At 31.0% G+C, this 18,411-nt stretch overlaps 1 protein-coding gene across 1 annotated transcript; it reads left to right on the top strand.

Annotated features, from left to right (window-relative positions):
* Window positions 1-921: 921 nt before the first annotated feature.
* On the top strand, window positions 922-2,692 carry LOC131607422 (cell number regulator 1-like). Its single transcript, XM_058879428.1, has 4 exons — window positions 922-1,358; window positions 1,458-1,529; window positions 1,629-1,841; window positions 1,939-2,692. Exons 1-4 carry the CDS (start codon window positions 1,133-1,135, stop codon window positions 2,025-2,027), a joined length of 600 nt encoding a protein of 199 aa, XP_058735411.1. The 5' UTR covers window positions 922-1,132; the 3' UTR covers window positions 2,028-2,692.
* The last annotated feature ends 15,719 nt before the right edge of the window (window positions 2,693-18,411 follow it).

The raw sequence follows: 18,411 nt of genomic DNA, 5'->3' as shown, positions 1-18,411 counted from the left end.
CTTGAACCAACTTGATATATTGAACTCAAATACAACACAAATCGACCATTCCACCGAGATTAAATTGTTTAACCCTTCAACCGAGACACTTTCAAACACATTCTAAGGGCATATAATTAATTTCACAAGAAATCCTGCGCGCACAAGCAAAAGAATACTATAAGAATGAGCTAAGTTGAGTTTTCAAAATCATCTACATATTAAATTAAGGTAAATTAATTGCAGTTTTCTTTTTGTGAAGAGATTTGGTAAAGATAATACCTGATATATTAAATTTGGCACATTGAGATATCATGTGGCGAGCCAGCAAACTCCATGGCCCAAGGGATCCTTTTTTTTATTTTAAATTTCTTTGTCCTAATACTTCTACATGTTGAAGATATTATAATGTTTTAGTCGTTGAACATAAAATATTATAATTTAAAGCCTTTTTTTGTTCAAGGTATTAATATAAAATTTCATTTTTTTTTTAAATTTTTAATATGTATCTTGTTTCCGTTTTTTATAAGTTAAAGACGGTTTGTAATTAACAAGTACCTTATACTCCTTATTATCAGCCTAACAGTTGCCAAGTAATCATTGATTTCAGCTTACATCATTATAAACAATACATTATTCAGTAGTCAACTTGTAATCTTGAACAGATACGGTTGGAACTTGCAACCTGATTGCAAACTGTCTTCTCTTCTTATCCTTTTGCAATCAGATTTTCAAATCTGAAAATGGCATGTGACATTATTATTATTATATATCTTCTGGCTCCTAAGAAAGAGCATGGAAATGCAATTTATATCTAAGATATACAATTTCCTTGTTTACCATATAAATAAGTGGTCATGACAATGAGACCTGCATTTACACATTATATATACTGCGATATATTCAAAGTTCAAACACTAATTATTTATACTTTGATGTACTAGTATATATATACTTTTGCAACTACTGATTATTATGTATAAAAAAAGACTAATCAGACAGAAAATGGTTTTTCCTAATAGTTACAAACTATACTAATGTGGAAGTGGATTCCTCTCTTACACAAGTCTCTCCTATTTATATATACACACACTAAGATATATAAGAAAGAAAAGGTTGTGTTGGTTTAAGGACTAATTCAACAAATAACAATATGTATCCTGCCGTAAATGAAACCGATCATGATCATGTATATGCAGCTAATAATCATAGCCATCCCCCTCAAGGCTATGTCATGCAAATGCCAAGTTATGGCATACCACATCCTTATCCTCCTCCTCCCCCTCCTCCTCCATATAACAGCAGCAGTTCAAGGGCCATCCCAAGAACACATCACTGGTCAACTGGTCTATGCCGTTGTCTTGATGATCCTGGAATCTGTAAGAATCATGTAGTAGCTAGCTAGATTCATTCACCTTTCTTTAAAACAGTACCATAAAAAACTGTGGTTAATTATATATTCTTTTTCTACTAACAAGGTTTGGTCACTGCCTGCTGCCCTTGTGTTACTTTTGGATTGATAGCAGAGATAGTAGATAAAGGCGATCCAAGTAAGTATAACCTTTATATAAAATTTAAGCAATTTAGTTACTACTATGTATCTAGAATAATTATTTCTCATGGTTAATTTGGTACTTTTATATATGAAGGTTGCACTTGTAATGGAACAATTTATGGGGCACTATTGGGTTTGACAGGACTTGCATGTTTGTATTCATGTTATTATAGATCCAAACTGAGGGCACAATATGACTTGCCAGAGGCACCTTGTATGGATTGCTTAGTTCATTTCTGTTGTGAAACTTGTGCTCTTTGTCAGGAATATAGAGAGCTCAAAAACCGTGGATTTGACTTGAGCATAGGTGCCTAATTGTTTTTTCTTTCTTTCTTCAAATACTACTATGGTTTTGTTTTTGTTTGACCTTTGATTTGTTTCTGACAATCAACTGAAATATATAGGGTGGGAAGCCAACATGGAAAGACAAAGACAAGGATCAGTTACAGTTACAGTGGCACCACCAATGATTTCACCAGCTATGACGAGATGAAAAAATAATGAAACCTTTTTAGGAGCTTCTTTCACTAGCCATGGCCATGGGAACGGTTGATGTTGTTTCAACTTTTTGTTTTGTATATATTTTGTTTGTTTTTTGGTTTAAGTGGTTTTTGTTAAACTCATATTTTTGTCTTATATCAGAATGTAATCCAAAAAGTTTCTCTGGTCTAAAAGTCAAAAGATTAGGACATACTATTTGACAGGACAACAATAAGTTGAATTAGTTGCTTTTATTTTGAGAGGAGGGTTGTTGTTCTTAGGAGTTTACCTCTTGTGTGAATTGTGTTGTGCACAGTTGGGACAGCAATCAAATAAAGCAATTCAACAGGTTGTTAAGCTCAACTTGATAGTGTTGTATACTTAAATACAATATGAGGCCTCATTATATATTCATCATGTACTTAAACATTTGTAAATTGCAAATTTTATGTCAAAAAAAAATTATGCAGACAAGTGTTAATTAGTTTTGTCAGGGCAGGGAGAAATCTTAAAAGAAGAATTGAATCTTAAATTTATTACCACAACCTTTAATGTCTTAACTCAAACCATTGGACTATTACATTGATGTTTTTAAAATTGGAACCTAGAGCAAAACTTCGGAGCTAAAGTTCATTTGATTTAATTTCAAGTGATTATTAATTTTATGTCTCTAAAATTCAGCAAAATTTTCAGTATTGTCTTACATGCGGGGCGGGGGCATTGCGCGCGGGGTGGATGGTCAAGTGCGAGATGGGCGGGTTAAGTGCACCGGGTGTGTTACGGGTTTGAAAAATAGGGGTTTTTGGATTCTTTGTCTTTATAAATGCAGTTCTAACACTTTTGCTTGCATGTGATGAAATTTTAATGAGAGAAACTTAGAGTGACAAAAGGTATGAATTCTTAGGATTCGTTGTTTTAAGAATTAAAAGACCTCTAGGAATATTCAAAGGGATTGGAAAAACACTCTTAAATACCTTGAGAGGAGTAGAGATTGGAAAAACTTGGTTAAAAAATAGATGTTCTTATAAATTTAGAAGACTACTTTCTTGTAAGTGGTCTTGTAATCTCTTGTAATAACTCTTGAAATATAATGGATCAAAGAGTTGTTATCTTTTCTATAGTAGATTGATTTGATTGAACTGGGTACATAAACAAATCGAGTGTGTATTCGTCTTTTATTATATTCGTATTCGTGTGGATTTGCTAACATTGTTTGGTACATTAGCTTTAGTTGGGCAATGTATTTTAATTGTCATTATTCTTTGTCTCACACATCAACATTCTTGATGTGACTCTTTCAATCAATTTTCTCAATAAGGGGTTAAGTTTACAAATAAGCAACATGAATTTTAAATGGGATATCAAGAAGTTTTCTAAAGACAACGATGTTGAGCTGTGGAAAGTGAATATTTAAATAATATTAACTCTACAGAGGTGTGTATAAGCATTAAAATGTGAGACATTGATGTCTCCATACATAACACAAGCAATGAAGACAAGAATGGTGAATATGGTCAGAAGTGTCATTATCTTGTGACTCAGAGATGAAGTCTTAAGAAAAGTCGCTAAGGGAAAGACTGTGGAGGATATATCGGCCAAGCTTGAACCTTTATATATGAAAAAGTCGTTAGCTCACAGATTATGTCTGAAATAACAACTCTACGCATTTCAAATGGTAGATAATAAAATCCATTATGGAGCAACTAATGTAACTCAATAAGATATTTAATGACTTGCAAAATATTTAGGTGAAGCTTGATGATGAGGACAATGATCTACTCTTGTCGAGATCAATTCCAAAATCCTTTAAGTATTTTAAATATGTTTTTCTTTATAGTAAGGTAGGCATTATCTCATTTGAGGAGGTCTGGTTGGCTATAAGCTCCAAGTTTCTATCGAAGATGAAAGATTTATAGGTTGACGATAATATGAAGGCTTGAGTGTTTCAAGAGAAATGAGTGAGAGTGTGGAGAAGTCTAAATCCATGGATTTCGATAAGTCAGATTTAAAATGTTTCACTTGTCATAAAATCAAACACTTCAAGAAGGACTGTTTCGAGAGGGGGAAAAAGAAGATTTTATTAAGATTATAGTTTTCTTATACGAGTATGGTTATGAGAGTGTTGGTACATAGAACATGGAGACAAAGAATAGTTGGGTCATAAACTCAAAATGCTCTTATTATATATGCCCAAGGAAATAATATTGAGACTTTAAATTTGGAAGAAGGTTGAGTCATCTGACTCGGTAACAATAAGAATTGTAAAGTTCATGGTATATGCACAATTAGACTTAAAAAGTTTGATGACCATGAATTCCTTCTAAGAAATTAAAGGTATGTTCTGGAGCTTAAGCAAAATTTATTGTCCATAAGTGTTGTGAAATTGATAGAATAATTAATCAGAAGAAATTATTTACGGTTCAATCACACCAAGAAATTTGATGTGTGGGGACAATGAACAATGACAACCAAAATAAATGGTCTTCAACAATAATAATCAATCAATAAGAAGAAAATATAACAGAAGAAAATTAAAGGTATGTTCTGGAGCTTAAGCAAAATTTATTGTCCATAAGTATTGTGAAATTGATAGAATAATTAATCAGAAGAAATTATTTACGGTTCAATCACACCAATAAATTTGATGTGTGGGGACAAAGAACAGTGGCAACCAAAATAAATGGTCTTCAACAATAATAACCAATAACTAGAAAATATAACAGAAGAAAATAAGGCGAGAAAGACGAAAGATTTGTTTACCTAGTTTAGTAAAAAAAAATTATGTTTGGCAGAGAGAGTGACTCTCCATTTCACTATACTCAAAAAGTTATTACAAGAGATTACAAATGAGTTACAAGAAAATAGATTTCGCCTTCAAATTTCTCAACCTCTACAACTCTCAGTATATGAATCACTCAAACCCAATATATCAAGAAGTATTGTCTGACCTATCTAGATAACACTAAAAGGTTTCCTTAAACCCCAAACTCCTACTTTTCTCTTTTGCTCTAAAGCCTAAAATTGTTATACTGCAAACACCTAAATAGATATATATTTATAATTATTAAAACCCAACATATCTATAACAAAACCCAAAACAAAGTCCATTAATTCTTAGAATAAAATATTATAAATATCTTATAATATCATTTTATATTAATTTATAGTATCTCAAAATTAATATAAAATATATATCAAATATTCTAACATTAATGAATGGATCCGCAAACTGAACAACCTAAACTCGATATTTGCGAACTGCCCGTACCGAATATTCTTTATGTTTTTTGGCTTCTAGTTTTTGTCAATCTCGAAATGTTTTCTTTCTCTTTATCACTTTAAGGTTTTAAGACATACTTCTGTTTGACAAAGACAACTTATCTAGAGAGGGGTGAATGATCCCCAAGTTAAAAATGTACTTTTAAAAAACTATTTTAGAAACATGCAAAAACCATGGCAATCGGAAGTGAAATCCTATATCAAACAAAATTGTCTAATCCGAACCAATTATTGGAAACTCAGATATGTGTAAGAAACAAAATGGAATGGGAAGACAATGATAAGAACACAATACAATATTTTCTTAATTCATCGTTTTACTATGATCACAATGATAACCCATTTTCAGTGAAATCAATTGATACACAAAATACAAATATCCAAATTATCAAACATTTAGTGTGCACTTTGATATTTCAGATTTTCCTTTTTGACTTTGTTAATATGAAAGCTCAATTACAATTCTAAGAATTGTAATCTAATCAACAAAACAATTTCAAGTTTGATACAAAGGATTTTTCTATATGTATCAATGCACAATCAATAAATTCAACAATTTGCGATTAAATGTAAAATAGAGAAGTAAAGAGATAGAGATAGAGAAAGAGAGAGAGGATACGAGGATTTGTTTAGGCAGTTCACCAATCGTCCTCGCTAGGCTATGTTTGCTCTCAATTTTAAAGTAAGTACAATAATCAATCTTACTATGCAAAATGTGTTTTACAAGAGAAATGTAGCAATCCAACCCTACAAAGCCTATGTTTGATGTTGATCTTAGCACTTTTCTTCCCTTTATCCGAGTTTGATCAAGTCACCCAATAATAATAATATGATTCACCGTATTGCACTACTCCTTTGTAAGAATCCATCGTTCTTCAAAGCCTTCACTCGGTCAAATCCATATTTCAAATTATCGTCACCCAAGATTTCCAATTAATTCACCGTCTCACGCTACTCCTTTGCAAGAACCTCCCGTTCTTCAAAGCTTTCACTCAATTGAATCTGAATTGCAAATATCTTGTTAAAACCCCCAAATCAACATCTTGATCTTAGAGGATAAACCTTCATAATTTTTTCAGTGAAACTCCCAAAGATTCTCAATCCAATTTGTCTGGTACACAAACCTAAATTGGACGTCATCAAACCGAATTTAGACGACACCTAAACAAAAAATGATTATGTGTAGTTTGTTTGTGTGTATGTATAGATATGAGGTTGAAGAGTAGTTTTTGAATGTGTTTATAGTTTCATTAGCTTTTGAATGGTGCATGTATGAGGTATTTATATCTGTGCAAGTTAGAGCCAAAATGAAATAAGAGGTTTAGAAAAATTATGTAGAATTTCTAGTTTGTAACAACATGTGTCAATACATACGAGTCTAGCTTCAACTCATGTTAATGCATATGTTGACCTAATTAGGTCATGTGTCGAAACACGAGAAACTGAATCTACACGCTTTAAAAATGAGTAGCAAGTATCGACACGTAAGTCGTATGTGTCGACTCATAGAAGAGTAATTTCTTCTATATGTTGACCAGAAGGTACCCATGTGTCGACACATCCAAACAGAAGCTACAAACTTTAATATTGATTCACATATGTCGACTCACAGCATGTATGTGTCGACACATAAACTTGTTTTTCACATAAAAACTAATTTTTACTGAATGAATTATTTTCTTAATGCACAAAACCTTTTCTAAACACATTCTAACATATTGTTATGCTTTCTAAAGCTAAGATGCACATCACGACTCATATGACACCGTCTAATGTACAATAAGGCTAAAGATCTTAGTTTTGACATCATGCAAAACATCTAATTTGTGAAAGTGCACTCACAACTTCAACAATCTCCGACTTGACGTGAAACCTTAGTGATGTCAATTTAACCATCAACCACCTTGATTCTCTCTACCGTATTGAAACTCTAATCAATAACCTTGATCAAGTTTAAGGCACACTTGAACTTTGATCTTGCCACTTGCATCCACTTGTTTCCAATTATCCTTTTCTGCTTAGGTAATCTGACAAGACCATACAAGCATGGTTATTAAACCACCATTGACTTCTCATACTTTCGAATGTCTCCCTAAAGTTCCATGTTTTTGAATTTCGCAACCCTTCACCCACATTCAAAGCATAACATCCAAGACTAGCATAATCGTCCCTTTGAGATGCTACAACCATCCTCCTTACCTTAACACGAGTCAAATCATAATCATAGATCTATGTATCTGTTCCTTCAATACTACTAGTATCCATAGTATAAAAATCCACTTTAAACCGAGTTTTCTCCGCCATAGTTTCTAAAAGGTTTATCCCTTGTTTTTTAAACTTCTCCCTCTTAAGAAATTCTATGCCAACTAAGTAAGTTTTTTTGACATCAGCTCTACCCCAAAAAACTCAATAACAACTCAGCGGTCACATACATTTTTATCTCTTGTTTTCTACAAAATTCATTATACACTTCTAAAATAGTCTCCATACATTCATAATGCCTTGACCTCGAATCTCATGGCTTTTTCTTGTCATGAAAGTCTACACTAGTTAATGATGAGTGAGCAACAACATTTGAACCTTATAAAATATAGACCACATATTTTAGACCCTTTTTCATTATGCAAAATTTTCAACACTCCACATTCAACTCTAGTGCAATATCCTCGATCATCAATTATACTTATATATAACAAATTTCGCTCGAGCTCTGGAACATACCTCACATTATGAAGAAGAAGCTCATAATCATCAAACATTTTAAGTCTAGTCGTACTAATACAATGAACCTTGCAAGCCTAATTATCACCAAGACGAACTATTCCACCTTGCTCTAGCTTCAAAGTCTCAAAGTATTTTATTCTTGGACACATGTGATAAGAGCAACCCGAGTCTACGACCCAACTATCTTCAATATTCAAACTAGATACCACTAGTGCATTAACATTCTCATAACTATTCTTATCTAAGGCAACCACAACTTGAACAAAATCATCATTGACCTTTCTCTTAAGACAATCATTCTTGAAGTGATAGAGTTTCTAACAATTAAAACATTTTACCTTTGACTTGTCAAAACTATTTGATTTGGACGTCCCTCTATGCTTAGCTCCTTCTCTTGAGACACTTAAACCTTCACCATTATCTTCAATCTTCAAATCTTCCGCCTTTGAAAATTCTTTGGATTTTACCGTCGTATGGACTTCATCCAAAGTGATAGTACCTTCCTTACCATAAAGAAGGGCATCCTTAAAGTGTTCAAAGGATTTGAGGAATGAACTCAACAACATTAGAGCATTGTCCTTATCTTCATCCAAAGTGATAGTACCTTCCTTGCCATAAAGAAGGGCATCTTTAAAGTGTTAAAAGGATTTGAGGAATGAACTCAACAACATTAGAGCATTGTCCTTATCATCAATGTTTATTTCAATGTTCTCAAGATCATCAATAATCTTGTGAAGTTCTGTCAACTACTCCACCATGGATTTGCTTTCCACCATTTAGAACGAGTAGAGTTGTTGTTGCAGACACAATTTCTGAGTCAAATACTTGGTCATATACAATGATTCAAGTTATTCCCACATCGCAAACGTACTTACCTATTTGGAGACTTCTCTTGGAACTTTATCTCCGAGGCATAAGATAATGGCGCCCCTGACCTTATCCACCATCTTGGTCATATGTATTTGTGTAAGCGTTGCAGACATCAATACTTCACCATTCAAGGCATCAATACACTTCTCTTGAATTAAAATTTATTGCATCTTTACTTTCCATAACCCCAAAGATGTTTTTTTCAGAAAATTTATCGATCTCCTATTTGCCCATGGTGCTCACTTGTAAACGATACCCCTTTGCTACACGGTGGGTGCCACTTGTTGTATAATTGATAAAATAATTAATCAAAAGAAACTATTCATTGTTCAATCACACCAAGAAATTTGATATTTGGGGACAAAGAACAATGGCAACAAAAAAAACGGCCTTAAGAAATAATAACCAATAAGCAGAAAATATAACAGAAGAAAATAAGGCGAGAAAGGCGAAAGGTTTATTTACCCAGTTCGATCAAAAAATCTATGTTTAGAGGAGAGTGCAGTTACCCAATTCACTATACTCAGATAGTTGTTAAAAGAAATTACAAATAAGTTACAAGAAAATAGCCTCCGCCTTCAGAGTTTCCAAGAACAAACTCTTATTTTCATTCAAGTGTTTCCCAACTCTCCAATTCTCATTATATGAATCACTCAACCCTGAGGTATAAAGAAGTATTATATGACCCTTATAAATAACTCTAAAAGGTTACCCTAAACCCTCATTTCTACCTTTTGCTTTAAAGCTCTAAAATTGTCACACTGCAAAAATACCAGAAGAGAAACATATTTATAATTGCTAAAATCCAATAGATCCATAACAAATCCTAAAATAAAACTCATTAATTCTTAGAATAAAATATTATAAATATCTTATAATATCTTTTTATATTAATTTATAGTATCTCTAAATTAATAAAAATTATATATCCAATATTCTAACATTAATGAATGGATCTGCAAACCGAATCGACCAAACTCAATATTCGAAAAATTGCCAGAACTTGACATTCTTGCTGCTTTCCAGCTTCCTCATTTCTGACAATCTCAAAACATGTTTTCTTTCTCTTCACCACTTCAAGGTTTTAAGGCTTACTTCAACAATAAACATGAAACATGTTTGATGATCTAGTTTATTTCATTAGAGTTTTACACGAGGTGTTGGAAATTTAGCATAGTGCAAGGATCATGGATAAAGGGACTAAAATGTATGGGTTATTTAGTTTAGATGATTCAGTCATTACTTGCCATGCATCATTATCTAGTAAAGACTTTCGTGACCAAACCAAGGTATGGAATTTGAGTTCAAGGCGTGTTAGTAAAAGAAAAGCTGACAACATTCTAGAGTTTATTTCAGATCAAATTAATGATTTCTGCAAGATACAAGGTATAAAGATTCATAGAACCGTTAATGATACACCTTAACAAAATGTCCTAGCTGAATAAAAAAAAAAGTCATTTTGGATAGGATAAAGTGCATGTTGTTGGGAGTTGGGTTATCAAAGAGTTTATGGGCTAAGAGTGATGCTACACAAACTTACTTGGTTGATAGATGTCCATCCATAGGAATATAATTCAAGAAACATGTGTACGTTTGGAATGGGAAACCATTAGACTACTCTTATTATTTGAAGGTTTTTTTATATTTGAGGTGGAGATTCCTACTAGGGATTTCGGAGATGGGGGTAATAAGGCTCTTTGTTTCCAATGCTAATAAGGGACAATCTACAGTGGCTCATATTTATCATTTGGCTCGCGATAGAGTATGAGAGAAATTGTACTGCCTCATAGATAAAATTATGTTGACATTATTTGTTAAAATCTAAATATGGCTGAAGGGCCTTTGCAAATGTGGTCTAGGACCTTTACAAATGTGACCTTTACAAATGAGCGCGTCCTGGATTGGTTAAGAAACAATTTATTTGCGGGAACCGGTTTTTGTCTGTCTGCTAAGCTTCTTTTCTGGTTTTCTATTGCAGGTGGAGCTATGATTTTGCTATTTTTTTGCGAGATGGTTTTGTTTTGATGGCATGATTAAGGTTGGAAAGACGTTTTGAACAAAGTTTGAAGAATGATATGACGACATGAAGGTTTAGGAGTGAACTTAGGACGCGTTTATGATTTTTTTGTTGTAATTTCTTAACGGAGCTTGAATTTGAATGTTACTTGAATGAGTAACTTTGTAATGAACAATTGGATTCTTGAAGTGTTCTTGATATTTTGAAATGAGATGTCTCTAAATGGTGAATGAAATTCAAACCATGTTTGCGAATTATGCATGAACGAAATTAATCTTGTAATTTTTCTCACACTTTTAGCAACTTAATCCACAAATATGAAAGACTCTAGTCCATTGCCTTCCATTGATGACCATTCACAAACTCAAGCAACAAACCATCTGCATAAATTGGATGCATAGTGACGAAGAAAAAATGACCTTGAGATCTTGAAGAGAACCAAAACCCTATTTCACAGCATTCCCAGTTGAAACATTGATGAAACCTTAAGCACACCAAACGACAACTCTAACCCAATGATCGATAGCCCCTGTACTGAGGCAAAACTGAGTTGCAAACACCAAGAGCCTTTTGAACCAATGATGCAACTGAATGGGTCTAAATCTTCAAGGAAATAATACTCGTTGATCCATAAAAGTTAAAGCATCTGATCACTAATCTTTGAGACAAGACCTTGGCCAAAAGTAAAGTCCAACAAATCAATTGGTGACCAACTAATTAGGGAAATAAACCCTAATATCAAGATCCTTGATCCCATGCTTTTGATGCTTATTTGATGAATGAATACAAAGTCATGTTAATGTCCTGATGGAGAGATGCACATGAATACAAAGCTTCAGCAAGTTAAAAATAAATTAGGAGGGCAAATTTTGGGGTCTAACAAGTGAGTCTTTATTGTATCTCACTCACTCAATGTAAAAATTTCACAAAACTACATTCTTTTGTTTTTGTATTCGGACGTGTTAGGGTACTCGTGATTTTAATAATACCACCCGAACTCGCCCGTGTTCACCCACCATAAATTGTTGGCTGGGCCTGTTAAAACCAAAGGCTTGTTTTAAACCGCCCAAGTCTTTTTTTTTTCTTTTTTTTTTCTTCTGGTTAGGCTGAGTCACAGTTCTCTGTCCAACCTAGTCTCTATGTGGCATTTCCCAATCATTATGTGGATCCACCATTGGTCTATCATAATTCACTTATTTGATAGTCACCTCAAACACTTCCATTATTATTGGTCCAAATTAGTCCTTTATATTTTTTAATATCAAGTTGATCATTTACATCCATAAACAATTATAAGTCTTTTAATGAAATAATGTTATAAAGAACACAATATTTCATGACATATCACTCCATCTTCACGTCTATACTCGAGATTAATGCCTATAGTTTTGGTTACTCTAATTCATAATATTTTTATGGTACAACCGTACAAGATCATTGATTACACAAATTTGAGTATGACTTCAAGAAAATAGAGTTTGGATTTCCAATTTGAGACAAAAGAAAAGTGAATAATAATGAGAATAACAATGTTATACACCAGACACACAAAATGCAACGTTTCATGACATGTCACGAATTTAACTGTCACTGCCACATAGATTTTTATAAAGTATTTTAATAAATGATTAATGTTGTAAACCATTACATGCACAGAATGACTAATTTAGTATTAAAAAACATAAATAACTCATATGTTACAAACATAAAACTTCTTTTTTGAAAATAAATAAGGTTTAAGCTAAGAAAAGAAAACTTACAAACGAATATATGAGAAAATGAAGTCCTTATCGAATCAACGAAAAGTAAAAGACAAATACGAGACAGTAGTTGCTCATAAATAACCAATTTAAAGTCACCGATACATCTTATTAATGCTAAAACATCTATACATGTATTAACTTCACGATACATGTGACAAACTTTCACTTTCTAATCAAACAATACCAATTGACGAACTTGGTGAATAACAATATTTTCGCAAGGACTCCCATGCAAGGGTGAGAATAAGCCAGACCAAAATAGGCCTTAGAAGGCCTCAACTTGACTTACAATACATTTTTAAACCTTAAGCATATATGGTCTATTATAGATGTTCTTGGCTACACTAACCTTTTTGAAAGTATGTCATACCTTAAAAGTCTGTTTTATATTAAGGTTTTTAAATAATCCATTTCATTATTTATTTATTTATTTATTTAGATAGACTATAACAAGACCTTTTTAGTAGTATAAGAACATGTCTATTTAATTAAATAAATTTTAAAAAAATTTAAATCCAACTTTTTTATTAAATAAAACTGGTTCGACTAAATTTAAATAGATCAAACTATATACCTTTGTAGATCAACTAGTATATAACCCGCGCGATGCGCGGTTGACTTATAATATATTATTGTCATAGTTTATGAAATTTAAAATTTCATTAAAATTTTAGATAATTATTTTATTTGTGGGGTGTTTTTCAACTAAATTTATTTGAGTAATTATTATATGTAGTTTTATAAACTTTAAGAATAACATAGAGGATCAATTGATTTGGTTTATGGGATTTTTTTTTTCTAATGAATTTATTTAAATAATTATTATATGAGTTTATTATAGTATTTGAAAATATATTGAATTTTGAGAAGAAATAAAAAAGATTGTAAATAGGAATTACATTAAATTTTATCCATTAGCCTGTACCTTAAAAATTTAATAATTTTAATGAATAAATGTTTATTTACAAATTAAATTAAATAAAAAAATGTTAACTTGAAGAGAAGGAAATGGAAAATTCCTTATGTGTCATCCTAACGATGCTTATTATTTTTAAATTATTTTTTAATATTGCAAAAATAATAATATACAAAAGAATAACAACAAAATTTATAACTCTGTTTTTTCATAATTAATAATCTTTATAATAATATTCCTCACTCATTCAATCAAAAGTTATTATTTTCCAATTAAAAGTTCTATTTTATAATTAATGGTGGCTCAACCTCTATTCAACCTGAAAAAAATTAAATTTCTAATTGATCAAATCTCCTATATGATATATCATTCAAAAAGATAAATAAATAATAAAGACAAAAAAGAAATATACTTATATTTCATATATTTTTTATTCTTTCAATTAATTATAGCAAGGAAAAAGAGAACTCAAATAATATATTAGTCTAATTTTGTATTACACTTTGTAAATTCAAAGTTCAATCTTATAAGTGATTTAACAACTCATTTTTTTCTTCATATATATTTACTTCAGATGTCCGATATTTAATCATTGATAATGAGTTGACTCACACACCGATAGATCGTAAGTTCAACTCCCACGGATGATGTGAGGATCCCCTTGATAGATGATTTGTAAGTACCTCTATAAGCGCGTTATTTGATCCTTGATGTCTGTCTTACCATGGTGAGCCCCCAAAGCCAAACTCACATAAACTTTTTCACAATAAAAAAATTACTATCTATTAAAAAAAGTTTATCGATATGAATTTTTATGCAAATAAATATCTATGCAATTTGTGTAAATATTAATTTAATGGATCTAAATATTAGAGTTAAAAACATCTAAATACTTACATGGGTTGCCATTAGCAAATGAATAATCTTTTACTCTGCCACGAAAAAAATTAATATTCAATACAGGTATATAAAATAAGAAAAAGAAGATAAAAATTATCATACAAATTTGAAGAGTAGCACAAAAGTGAAGATATGAAACTAAAGTGCGATATTTATACTCACCTAGAGCAAGAGCGAGTAATTGAATAAAAATTAATAAAATTATAACAGAAAAATTTATTATTAAATTTTGATATTAATAGAGTTATTAGGGGAGTAGTTTAAAGGTTGATAAATTTTTTTTTTTATAAATATAAATGACAATAATAATTTTTTAAATTGTAACGGTTCAATTTATTAATTATTTGGTTATATAATTTTTAATATACCATTCAATTAAAATAAATGTCTCGTTTTATATTACTTAAATCCATTATAATAAAAAAATTTCATTAATTTGTTCTTTTGTTATAAAATGTATAATAGACCTATAAGTTATGAGAATGAGATGATAATGAAATTGTTACATAAATTATTTATTTAATGGTGATTTTGTTGTATAAAAAAAAAATCATAAATTTAATATTTATTTTATTCATAATTTAAGGAACTATTAAATATTCTAATGATATAGGAGAATTCTTGTTTAGAATAAATTTAAGAAACTATTAAATATTCTAATGATATTAGGATAATTCTTGTACAAAATAATTTGTAGGAGTTGTATCCTTAGACATTAAATTAAGTTAATAAAAAATTTAGAAATTAAATTGAGAAACTTCATGTCGTTAAATGAGATTTTAATGGGATATAATTCACAAATTTAATAAATAAATTTAATGACAATTAAAATATTAAATGAATTAATTGGTTAGAAGTATAGATAGTGTAACAACAAAATTTTTGAAATTAACGTATATAATGATAATTTTCCATTTTAAAAAAAAATTTAATAATTATAAATTTTTTTAAATAATATTTTTATTTTATATTAATAAAGAATTAAAATAAAATGCCTATAAACTTTAAAATACCATATCACTTGATCTTTTGTTCCATTTTTAAGTTTTCAATTTATTGATATTCTATTTTTTTCAATTCTTTAAAAATTCAAAGTTAAGTTTTTTTTTTTGTTTAAACAAAGTTGATATTGATATTGTTCCTTGCATCGAATTCCATTTGGTTAATGATATTAATGTTTAAGAAATAAAACAGAAAATTAGTGACAATAATTTTTTTATTAAACTGCATTGAAAATGGCAATTATATTACATGTCAATTCAATAACTAATAGTAAAGTTATTATATTTATATTATTATTATTAATGGTATTATTATTATATTTATTCTTAATGTAGGGTTAAATTAGTAAAGTTAAAATTAGGGTGTGAGGTCAAATTAGTAAAATTACAATTAGGGTTTAAGCTTAAAGTTGCTATCAGGTTGACATGTGGCTAGGGTTGCCATCATGACAACCTTGCATTTATATATATTAAGGGACAATCTACAGTGGCTCATATTTATCATTTGGCTCGCGATAGAGTATGAGAGAAATTGTACTGCCTCATAGATAAAATTATGTTGACATTATTTGTTAAAATCTAAATATGGCTGAAGGGCCTTTGCAAATGTGGTCTAGGACCTTTACAAATGTGACCTTTACAAATGAGCGCGTCCTGGATTGGTTAAGAAACAATTTATTTGCGGGAACCGGTTTTTGTCTGTCTGCTAAGCTTCTTTTCTGGTTTTCTATTGCAGGTGGAGCTATGATTTTGCTATTTTTTTGCGAGATGGTTTTGTTTTGATGGCATGATTAAGGTTGGAAAGACGTTTTGAACAAAGTTTGAAGAATGATATGACGACATGAAGGTTTAGGAGTGAACTTAGGACGCGTTTATGATTTTTTTGTTGTAATTTCTTAACGGAGCTTGAATTTGAATGTTACTTGAATGAGTAACTTTGTAATGAACAATTGGATTCTTGAAGTGTTCTTGATATTTTGAAATGAGATGTCTCTAAATGGTGAATGAAATTCAAACCATGTTTGCGAATTATGCATGAACGAAATTAATCTTGTAATTTTTCTCACACTTTTAGCAACTTAATCCACAAATATGAAAGACTCTAGCCCATTGCCTTCCATTGATGACCATTCACAAACTCAAGCAACAAACCATCTGCATAAATTGGATGCATAGTGACGAAGAAAAAATGACCTTGAGATCTTGAAGAGAACCAAAACCCTATTTCACAGCATTCCCAGTTGAAACATTGATGAAACCTTAAGCACACCAAACGACAACTCTAACCCAATGATCGATAGCCCCTGTACTGAGGCAAAACTGAGTTGCAAACACCAAGAGCCTTTTGAACCAATGATGCAACTGAATGGGTCTAAATCTTCAAGGAAATAATACTCGTTGATCCATAAAAGTTAAAGCATCTGATCACTAATCTTTGAGACAAGACCTTGGCCAAAAGTAAAGTCCAACAAATCAATTGGTGACCAACTAATTAGGGAAATAAACCCTAATATCAAGATCCTTGATCCCATGCTTTTGATGCTTATTTGATGAATGAATACAAAGTCATGTTAATGTCCTGATGGAGAGATGCACATGAATACAAAGCTTCAGCAAGTTAAAAATAAATTAGGAGGGCAAATTTTGGGGTCTAACAAGTGAGTCTTTATTGTATCTCACTCACTCAATGTAAAAATTTCACAAAACTACATTCTTTTGTTTTTGTATTCGGACGTGTTAGGGTACTCGTGATTTTAATAATACCACCCGAACTCGCCCGTGTTCACCCACCATAAATTGTTGGCTGGGCCTGTTAAAACCAAAGGCTTGTTTTAAACCGCCCAAGTCTTTTTTTTTTCTTTTTTTTTTCTTCTGGTTAGGCTGAGTCACAGTTCTCTGTCCAACCTAGTCTCTATGTGGCATTTCCCAATCATTATGTGGATCCACCATTGGTCTATCACAATTCACTTATTTGATAGTCACCTCAAACACTTCCATTATTATTGGTCCAAATTAGTCCTTTATATTTTTTAATATCAAGTTGATCATTTACATCCATAAACAATTATAAGTCTTTTAATGAAATAATGTTATAAAGAACACAATATTTCATGACATATCACTCCATCTTCACGTCTATACTCGAGATTAATGCCTATAGTTTTGGTTACTCTAATTCATAATATTTTTATGGTACAACCGTACAAGATCATTGATTACACAAATTTGAGTATGACTTCAAGAAAATAGAGTTTGGATTTCCAATTTGAGACAAAAGAAAAGTGAATAATAATGAGAATAACAATGTTATACACCAGACACACAAAATGCAACGTTTCATGACATGTCACGAATTTAACTGTCACTGCCACATAGATTTTTATAAAGTATTTTAATAAATGATTAATGTTGTAAACCATTACATGCACAGAATGACTAATTTAGTATTAAAAAACATAAATAACTCATATGTTACAAACATAAAACTTCTTTTTTGAAAATAAATAAGGTTTAAGCTAAGAAAAGAAAACTTACAAACGAATATATGAGAAAATGAAGTCCTTATCGAATCAACGAAAAGTAAAAGACAAATACGAGACAGTAGTTGCTCATAAATAACCAATTTAAAGTCACCGATACATCTTATTAATGCTAAAACATCTATACATGTATTAACTTCACGATACATGTGACAAACTTTCACTTTCTAATCAAACAATACCAATTGACGAACTTGGTGAATAACAATATTTTCGCAAGGACTCCCATGCAAGGGTGAGAATAAGCCAGACCAAAATAGGCCTTAGAAGGCCTCAACTTGACTTACAATACATTTTTAAACCTTAAGCATATATGGTCTATTATAGATGTTCTTGGCTACACTAACCTTTTTGAAAGTATGTCATACCTTAAAAGTCTGTTTTATA

This window comes from Vicia villosa, linkage group LG5 (assembly GCF_029867415.1).
Source record: "Vicia villosa cultivar HV-30 ecotype Madison, WI linkage group LG5, Vvil1.0, whole genome shotgun sequence".
Taxonomy (NCBI): domain Eukaryota; kingdom Viridiplantae; phylum Streptophyta; class Magnoliopsida; order Fabales; family Fabaceae; genus Vicia; species Vicia villosa.
Note: the sequence above shows the minus strand (reverse complement) of the source record. Positions and strands in the feature narration are given on the sequence as shown.

Excerpts from the sequence above, each read along its gene's own strand:
- LOC131607422 (XM_058879428.1), top strand. The coding sequence starts at position 1,133 with ATGTATCCTGCCGTAAATGAAACCGATCATGATCATGTATATGCAGCT. Across the intron at positions 1,359-1,457 it reads TCTTGATGATCCTGGAATCT|GTTTGGTCACTGCCTGCTGC; the intron begins GTAAGAATCATG and ends TCTACTAACAAG. Across the intron at positions 1,530-1,628 it reads AGTAGATAAAGGCGATCCAA|GTTGCACTTGTAATGGAACA; the intron begins GTAAGTATAACC and ends TTATATATGAAG.